Here is a 9814-nt window from a genome sequence, read left to right as displayed (position 1 = left end):
TTTGTTTCTTTCGGTAGATTTATTCCTAAGTATTTTATTCTTTTCATTGCAATGGTGAATGGAATTGTTTACTTAATTTCTGTTTTCTCATTGTTAGTGTATAGGAATACAAGGGATTTCTGTGTGTTAATTTTATATCCTGGCAGGTGGATTCTTAATCCACTGCACTACCAGGTAAGTCCCAAAGTCCCTTCTTAATTAAAAAAAAAAAATCTGTAGATTTTGTTGTTAATAATTTCCTTTTCACTTCTAATATTACTTATTTATGCTTTTCTCTTTGTATAATGATTTATCTCGTCTGATTTTTTTCTAATGTATCAGTCTTTCAAAGAACCAACTTTTGGCTTTTTGACTCCAGTATGTTTACCTTCCACTCCACCAGTTTTTGCTCTTTATGACACAGTTCCTGAGTAGGTAGAAACTGGTTTTAATTACAGGAATACTACCAGCAAAAGGCTGCACTTTAAACTATAGGCTCGGGCTGTTGTATTTTTCCTTTAACCCTCTGTCGAGCGTGAATTTGGACTGCACACCTATGTGAAAACAATAAAAAAAGAATATATATACAGAAAAAAAACCTAATGACATACACATTTACCAGTGGTCACCTGTGGGTATTAGGATTGGGAGTGATGTTCTTCCTCATTCTTTATTAGTATGTAATACTAATAACTAAAGTATGTACTACTAATAACTAAATACAATGCAATACTTTTGATTGATCCTAGATCTGAGGGGGAAAAGCCTAATGGGCACTTTGGGTGAAATTTTAGTATGAAATGCATGTTAGGCAATAATATTCTTCTGTTAAATTTCTGTTATAATAATGATATTGTGGTTATGTAGAAGAATGTCTTTATTGGACATATATTGAAGTACCAAGGGGTGAAGTGTCATGTTGCATATTTCAAATGGTTCAGGAAAACCCTGTTTTACAAAGCATTTATGGCAAAATGTCAACAATAAGTCAATCTAGATAAAGGGTATATGTATGTTTGCTGTACTCTTTGAAATTTTCTGTAGGTTTAAAAAATTTAAAAATAAACACCTGGGGGAAAATTACATACTTCCATTATAAAATAGCTGGAAAATCAAAAGAGCCCCTAAGATAACCAGTCACTGAATAAGACACTTTCTACATAGATGGGTCTCATCCTTTTGTCTAAAGGGATCTGCTCCATGGTAGGGAGTAGACAGAGTGGCTTACCTCAGGCTGCTGCATTTAGAGTGGTTGTAGATTACCACTGTCCCCACAGTTGGTAGGCATAACCCAGTACTCACTCACTTGCTCTCTGGGATAATTAGATGACTTTTTGAATATAAAGTTATAAAATAAGCTCTTTGGGAAGCTTTTTCTACTGAAGAATGAAACTGAGCATAAGACCACTTTCTACAGAACATAAGCTCAAAATAGGCAACAGTACTGGTATCATGATGATGGCTAATATATTTATTTCCATTTGTATTTTCTTACCATTAAGTTCCAATTCTCTGAAAAGATTTTTTCCTTAAAAGTTTAATATTATTTAGAAATGAGATAGGGATGATATTTCTTCATTTATGAGTTCTGATTTTTAAGTTCAGTTCAGTTCAGTCTCTCAGTCATGTCTGACTCTGCGACCCCATGGCCTGCAGTACTCCAGGCTTCCCTGTCTATTACCAACTCCCGGAGAGCACTCAAACTCATGTCCATGGAGTCAGTGATGCCATCCAGCCATCTCATCCTCTGTCGTCCCCTTCTCCTCCTGCCTTCAATCTTTCCCAACATCAGGGTCTTTTCCAATGAGTCAGTTCTTCACATCAGGTGGCCAAAGTACTGGAGCTTCAGCTTTAGCATCAGTCCTTCCAATGAATATTCAGGATTTTTAAGTTAAACTAGGTCAATACAAAAACTCTCCTTCAACCAAACAAATGTAGACCAACCTTTTACAGGGACTTCCCTGGCTGTCCAGTGGTTAAGTCTCAACACTTTCACTGAAGGGGGCACAGGTTTAAACCCTGGATGGGGAACTAAGATCCTGCATGCCATGAGGCATCACCCAAAAAACAATGAAAAAAGAAAAAAATTTTTTGCAAATTCTTGGTATCATCAGGTTCCTATGGATTTGAAATATAAAACTCAAGGATTTGAAATATAACACTCAAGTGTATAATATCCTTAAGTATTATACACTGTGATAAAAAGCAAGTTGGAGAAGTAAAAACAAAATACCTATCTATAAGCATGCTTTCCAAAGTAATATAAAAAATTTTTACTTAAGGATCTTGAAACCAACATTAATTCATAATTAATTCAGAATCAAACTTAATGACAAAGCAAGATTTAACTAGCCAACAACATAGTAACAATAGCTGATAAGTATCTAAAACACTACAATGTGCCAGGTAAGTGCTTTTACCTCATTTAATTCTCTTAACAACCTTTAAATTACATATTATTAATATATCCATTTTACAGGTGAATGGACAAAGGCTACGACTTGCCCAAGGTTTTTTAGCTGGTAGGTATTACAGTGAGCCTTTGAACTCAGGTAGTCTGTATGGCTTTGAAATCTGTGCTCCTAACCTGTGTTACAATGCCTTTCAATACCAGCTCCTACATAAAAAATCAGAAATGCTGTCTTCCAATCTTGAGACAAGAAATATCCTTTGGCCACTACACATCTAAAATTTCAACATATTTTGTCCCTTCCAACCTAAAACTACCCTCAATTTTGAATCACTTGATTTTATTACTATCTTCCTACCCCAGAGTACCCCTGTACTGTCCCTCATAAAGTGGCTCACTTGTATTAAGCTCTGCTTAGAATACTAACCAAAAAAATGTATGAACTACTTAATTAAATCTTGTTTGTTCAAAACAAAAGAGGAGTTAAACACTTTCTCAGTCTTCAATTACTCTCTTATCAAGGCTTCAAAGATTTGCTCAATAAAGTACTGCTGACGCTGATAACCAGAGTAGTTTACCAGGAGCATATGCTGAGCTTCAATATTATCAAAATAGTATCTTCAATACCTTTGTGTGTTTAATGTGTAACAGGATGAGGGTGAAGGGGCTTGCGTAATTCAATGAAGCTATGAGCCATGCTGTACAGGGCTACCCAAGATGGACAGGTCACAGTGAAAAGTTCTGACAAAACATGGTCTACTGGAGGAGGAAATGGCAACCTACTCCAGTATTCTTGCCACAAGAACCTCATGGACAGTATGAAAAGGCAAAAAGATGTGACACCAGAAGATAAGCTCCCCAGGTTAGAAGGTGTCCAAAGAAGCTGAAGTTGACCAGTTGTATGAAAACCTACAAGACCTTCTAGAACTAACACCAAAAATATATGTCCTTTTCATCATAGGGGAGAGGAATGCAAAAGTAGGAAATCAAGAGATACCCGGAGTAACATGCAAGTTTGGCCTTGGAATACAAAATGAAGCACAGCAAAGGCTAACAGAGTTTTGTCAAGAGAACATGCTGGTCATAGCAAACACTCTTTGCCAACAACCCAAGAGTCGACTCTACACAGATATCACTAGATGGTCAATACTGAAATTAGGTGGCTCAGATGGTAAAGAATCTGTTTGCAATGTGGGAGACCTGGGCTAATTCCCTGGGTCAGCAAGATCCCCTAGAGAAGGAAATGGCAACTCACTCCGGCCTGGAGAATTCCATGGACAGAGAAGCTTGGTGGGCTATACAGTCCATGGGGTCGCAAAAAGTCAGACATGACTGAGCGACCAACACTTTCACTTTCTTTCATATTCTGTGCAGCCAAAGATGGAGAAGCTCTACACAGTCAGCAACAACAAGACCTGGAGCTGACTATGGCTCAGATCCTGAGTGCCTCACTGCAAAATTCAGGCTCAAATTAAAAAAAATAGGGAAACCCATTAGGCTATTCAGGTATGACCTAAATCAAATCCGTTATGATTTATACAGTGGAGGTGATGAACAGATTCAAGGGATTCGATTTGGTAAACAGAGTGCCTGAAGTACTATGGATGGAGGTTTGTAACACTGTTACAAATGAGCTTCCCTAGTGGCTCAGACAGTAAAGTGTGTGCCTACAACGCGGGAGACCAAGGTTCAACCCTTGGGTGGGGAAGATCTCCTGGAGAAGGAAATGGCAACCCACTCCAATATTCTTGCCTGGAGAATCCCATGGATGGAGGAACCTGGTAGGCTACAGTCCATGGCGTTGCAGAGTCGGACATGACTTAGTGACTGAACAACAACAGAAACAAGATGGGGGTAGTGAAAATTATGGTAATAAACATAAAATATATTTTCTAGAAACACTTCCATTTCATGGAAATACAATGTGAAGACCATATTAAACTAAACATGAAAATGTAAGTTTTATTAAAAAAAAAAAAACAGGCAATACAAACAAATAAAAGTAATATATGAAGAAATTTCCAAAACAAAGGTCTCATCTACAAAATTATTTACATGTTTAGGGCCCATATGAAAAAAAATATGGTCCCCTGGGTCCAGTATAGACATAAGAGCAGTCTATAGTAACACACTTTGGAAGAGGACTTTTGTAGTACTTCCCAATATGTGATATTTACCAAACAAGGAACACTCTAGAAGGGGCTTCAATGCTCAGAGGTTTTAAGACCTTGGCTTTGATGATTTTGAAGGTAAGAAACAAAATCAATCCAGCCTGCAATGGGACATGACAGTGGCCTCCAGTCAGTGGCCATGGTCATGCTTCTGAATGGCCCTCCATTTGGGGGCAGAGCAGTCTGCAGAGACGATAGTTTTTACAGATGCCCCGCTACCTGCACCAATATAATTACTGGATTATCTTATAAAGACAAACAGCAATCTTTAAACTCTTTCAAAAATACTTAAAGAGCTTCCTACAGATTTTTTTAAAGGTCTAGATTCACCAAAGATCCATTACTTTCCTAAGTTCTAAATTTACCTCCTTACTCTATTCCTGCTTAAAAGCAAAAGCTGACAGTTTCTGATTCGTAGAAAGATCTAAAGGTTTTTGCTTTTTAGGTAAATTCAAATTCTTCATTTTTTCTTCCTGGTTTTCAGTTTCCTGACTTTCATCGACCACACGTTTTCGCTTCTTTTCTTCAGCTCCATCACTTGCAGTTCCTCCTTTGGCCTTGGCAGCCCATGCCTTTGTAAAAATATTCGAAGAGAAAAGATTACATTTTACAGGAAACATTATGCAGTAAAGCAGCATAATTAGCACTTGAATTGTGAAGCTAATCATTAAGGGTTCTCATTTTTTTGAAAAATAAATTGCTTATTATTTAATTGCAGGGCACATTAAAAAATTTACATTCTAACTATAGTATTTCAATCTAAACTCTGCTTGTATTTAACCATATTTACCATTAACCATTATAACTACAGGTACTGTTTAAAAAAGAAACCTTTTATTTTGAGATTAGTAGAGATTCAGTTGTATTAGAGATTCCATGCAGTTGTAGGAAATAATACAGAAAGCCCCTGTGTCCCCTTTACTCCCCTGTTTCCCTCAATGGTTGCATCTTGCAAAACTATACCGTACTATTACAGCTAGGATATTGACATCGATAAAACCCTCTTTTTATTCCAACTCATTTGTGTGTGTGTGTGTGTGTGTGTAATTCTACCGTAGGCTGTGTATTTACCACCACATTCAGGATATAGAACAGTTCCACAAGCACAAGTATCCCTCATGCTGCCCTGCCCTATTCCTCTCCCAGGCTCCATCCCCTGGCAATCAGTACTCTGATCTTCACCCCCATCACTTTGTCATATCACAAATATTACATATGGTATATGTTCTTTTGGGATTGGTTTCTATTCAGTAAGCGAGAACCTAACAGGGTTCACTCATTCCATTTATTTCTTAAACCTCTTTTAATCTCTAACAGTTCCTCCTCCTCCTACTTTATTTTCCTTCCCAGTCATTATTGTTGAAAAGGGTACATGTGACCTGTAGAATTTTTCACGTTAACAGACTGGATTAAGGTTTACACTAAAAATGATGATTACATTTTAAGTATTCAAAAACATGACCACAAGTTTTGCCATGTCTCTTCCTCTTTTCCTGCATAAGCTGACAGTTTCAGCTTATGGTCTTATTCATTCAGATGCCATTTTATTTAATACTTTAGAATTTTTATCCTTTTATAAATGCTCACAAAAAACGAGAAACACAAAGATGCTAATGAGATTCTAAAGAAGGTTAGAGGTGGTTAGACTAGTTTCTAGTTTCCTCATTTTGCAATACCTTTATTTTGTAAAACCAGTTTATCAAGGTAAGTATCTATGTCACAAGGTACCCATTGCTATACCCTTGTCATCCCTGGGGAAGGTAAGTCTGAGATTTGATACAACATACACATTCCTTCCCCTTGTAAAAGAAAGCTGCTCCTAGCCTTTTTCTACATGGCAGAGAATGACCTAAGAAGCAATAGGTACAAGTCACCTGTCCTAATTTCCACATGAAAGGCTAGAACAGAACACCGATTGTTTCCTCACAAAGCAGTATTCTCATTTAGTATTCAATGTGGAAGTAAATAGTATTTTAAGAAATTCTGCTTACAAGGGCTCTAAAGCAGTTGTCCAAAAATGTGAATTAATTCCAGTTGTACTTACTAATTTTATTTGATTCTGACTTAAAAGCAATGTACTTTTTCTTGGGCTATTCCCCTAACTTACAATATGCAGAAACTTATACAGATGTAGGTAGTATATCTGCCAAAAAATTAACCATCAACACTAAATAATTATTATATAGATCTAGATGTCAAATGGAGAAGGCAATGGCACCCCACTCCAGTACTCTTGCCTGGAAAATCCCATGGATGGAGGAGCCTGGTGGGCTGTAGTCCATGGGGTCGCTAAGAGTTGGACATGACTGAGCGACTTCACTTTCACTTTTCACTTTCATGCATTGGAGAAGGAAATGGCAACCCACTCCAGTGTTCTTGCCTGGACAATCCCAGGGACGGGGGAGCCTGGTGGGCTGCCGTCTATGGGGTCACACAGAGTCCGACACGACTGAAGCGACTTAGCAGCAGCAGCAGATGTCAAAACTGACATTTCGTTTGTTGCATCTCCTCTCCACCAAGAGTTTGAGTGTATTCAGTTTTAAAACACAGAAAAAAGCATTTTCTATAAGAATTTTTAAAAGCCAGGAATTCACTAAAGTCTCAATCTCAGTACAATTATTCTTACCTTCCTTTCTTCAGATGACAGTACTTTAAATCGAACCATTCCTTCTTTTATTATGTCTGCTTCATCTGAAAAGTCAGGATTGTCAGACAAAATATTACTTCTGTTTTCTTCCAGCCACATCTGGAACCCGGTCTTAGGCCTAAAATAGCAATTATGCAAAAAAAGTTTTATACTTAAGACAGTTCTGGAGTGCTTTATGATTTTTCAGGTTAGTAATTAACCATTAGTCTTTGCATACCTATATATAATGTAAGACAGACACAATTAATTACACTTGTTAATATTCATAATTACATATTACTTAAAACTGCCTAGAGACTGCAGGAATAATGAGTTGAAAGAAATTCTTTGTAAGATCAATTCAAAGGGATTATTCACATTTATATTTTCCAAGCACATTTATATTTTCCAAGCACTCTTTAATGAATATTGACAGGCTCAAGGTCTCCAATCTTCCTTAGCCCCTCTAGTCCAATAAAACCCTTCCATGAATTCTTGGTAGCCTTTCTCCATTCCCTAAACCAGCTATCTGAAATCTTCATGATTTCTCTCAAGCTCCTTTCTCCTGCTAGCACAGCTGACCTGGGAGCCTAGGTCAGTTCTTCTACCATTATGTAAAGCATGGACACAGCATACACGTCAATGTTACTAGATTTCAGTTCTGACACAAACTGTTTTTTAGGTCACACTTGAAGATTTAACGCAAATATTTAACATTTACTGATCACTTTTCTTCTGTATAGGTTGTTGAAAGTATAAAAAATTTAATCTTCTTAAATAAAAATTTCACTGTTTAATAGCTAAATTAAATTCAGGACAAAATAAAAAAAATAAAAACTACAGCTACCCTGTCAAATTAAATTGGTTAACACGAGATGTGAGAGTTGGACTATAAAGAAAGCTGAGCACCAAAGAATTGATGCTTTTGAACTGTGGCGTTGGAGAAGACTCTTGAGAGTCCCTTGGACTGCAAGGAGATCCAACCAGTCAATCTTAAAGGAAATCAGCCCTGAATATTCATTGGAAGGACTGATGCTGAAGCTGAAGCTCCAAGGCTTTGGCCACCTGATGCGAAGAACTGACTCATTTGAAAAGACCCCGATGCTGAGAAAGATTGAAGGCAAGAGAAGGGGACGACAGAGGAGGAGATGGTTGATGGCATCACCGACTCAACGGACATGAGTTTGAGTAAACTCTGGGAGTTGGCGATGGAGAGGGAGGCCTGGCGTGCTGCAGTCCATGGGGTTGCAAAGAGTTGGACATGACTGAGCAATTGAACATGAGATACCAGTTACATGAAATTCATAAACTCAGAAATGAAATGGTGAGACTTTTCTGGTGGTCCAGTGGTTAAGAATCCTCCTATCAATACAGGGGATTCAGATTCAGTCCCTGCTCAGGGAAGATTCCACATGCTGCCAGACAACTGCAACTACTGAGCCCACCCACACACTGCAACCGCTAAAGCCCACACGCTCTAGAGCCCACTGCAACAAGAGAAGCCACTGCAATGAGAAGCCTGTGCACCACAACAAAGATCCAGTGCAGCCAAAAATAAATAAATTTTAAAAACTGAAATAGTGACTTTTTCAGTATAGCTGACGTATTTCAAATAAATCTAGCATACAAGAGATCAATAAATTTGGTAACATAATGAGTTGGTGGACAAACAGGGACTCTCGTATTGCTGGGGGTGTATAAAATGATACAAACATCCATGCAGAGCAATTTTGCACTATCTTTCAAAATTGTAAGTGTACATTAGCTTGAACCATACAGGAATCCATCTTACAGCGGCTGCTGCTGCTGCTGCAAAGTTGCTTCAGTTGTGTCTGACTCTGTGCAACTCCACAGAAGGCAGCCCACCAGGCTCTTCCGTCCCTGGGATTCTCCAGGCAAGAGTACTGGAGTGGGTTACCATTTCCTTCTCCAATGTATGAAAATGAAAAGTGAAAGTGAAGTCGCTCAGTCGTGCCTGACTCTTAGCGACCCCATGGACTGCAGCCTACCAGGCTCCACGTCCATGGGATTTTCCAGGCAAGAGTACTGGAGTGGGGTGCCATTGCCTTCTCCGATCTTACAGCTATATGTATATAATATTCATATAAAGTTATTAATTGTACTACTATTTGTACCAGCAAAAAACCAGCAATGACTTTCTGTCCACTTTCAGAGAACTAAATAAATTATGGTACAGCCATTCAATGAATGTAAAAAGATTAAAGAAACTCTTCATGTAGTAATAAGGAATGATCTGCAAAACCTGCTCTTAAGTGAAAAAAATAAGGCACAGAACAATGTACATACTATCATTTTTGTAAACTAAAAAAAATGCATAGAATAATTCTAGAAGGCTATAGAAGAAATTTGTGCAGTGAGTATTTGTACACAGGGAACTGAGTGGATAGGAAAAAGATTTACTCTTCACCACACATCTTTTTGTATCTTTTGACTGTGTTTCTCCCATATAACTATATTATTTAAAAACAAAAAATGAACTAATTAAAAAATATAGTATCCCAGTAAAATGTGTCCATAATTTAAAACACAGATAGTTTATCAAAGCATACTTTAATAAGTAATGTAAATAGATACTAATCAATATTTGTGGCTTCCCTAAAATTACAT

At 37.6% G+C, this 9814-nt stretch overlaps 1 protein-coding gene across 3 annotated transcripts in view; it reads right to left on the bottom strand.

Moving 5' to 3' along the window:
- Positions 1-4253: 4253 nt before the first annotated feature.
- WDHD1 (WD repeat and HMG-box DNA binding protein 1) overlaps positions 4254-9814 on the bottom strand; it is a 53678-nt gene continuing 48117 nt past the window's right edge. For all 3 annotated transcript variants that reach the window (XM_005905050.2, XM_070377801.1, XM_070377802.1), the window contains 2 exons: positions 7187-7325; positions 4254-5132 (listed from right to left, as the gene is read on the bottom strand). In XM_005905050.2, coding sequence (XP_005905112.1) covers positions 4935-5132; positions 7187-7325 — 337 coding nt within the window. In that variant the 3' untranslated portion in view covers positions 4254-4934. The remainder of the gene's footprint in view (positions 5133-7186; positions 7326-9814) is intronic.

The sequence above is a fragment of the Bos mutus genome, chromosome 10, assembly GCF_027580195.1.
Source record: "Bos mutus isolate GX-2022 chromosome 10, NWIPB_WYAK_1.1, whole genome shotgun sequence".
In the NCBI taxonomy this organism is placed as follows: Eukaryota; Metazoa; Chordata; class Mammalia; order Artiodactyla; family Bovidae; genus Bos; species Bos mutus.
Note: the sequence above shows the minus strand (reverse complement) of the source record. Positions and strands in the feature narration are given on the sequence as shown.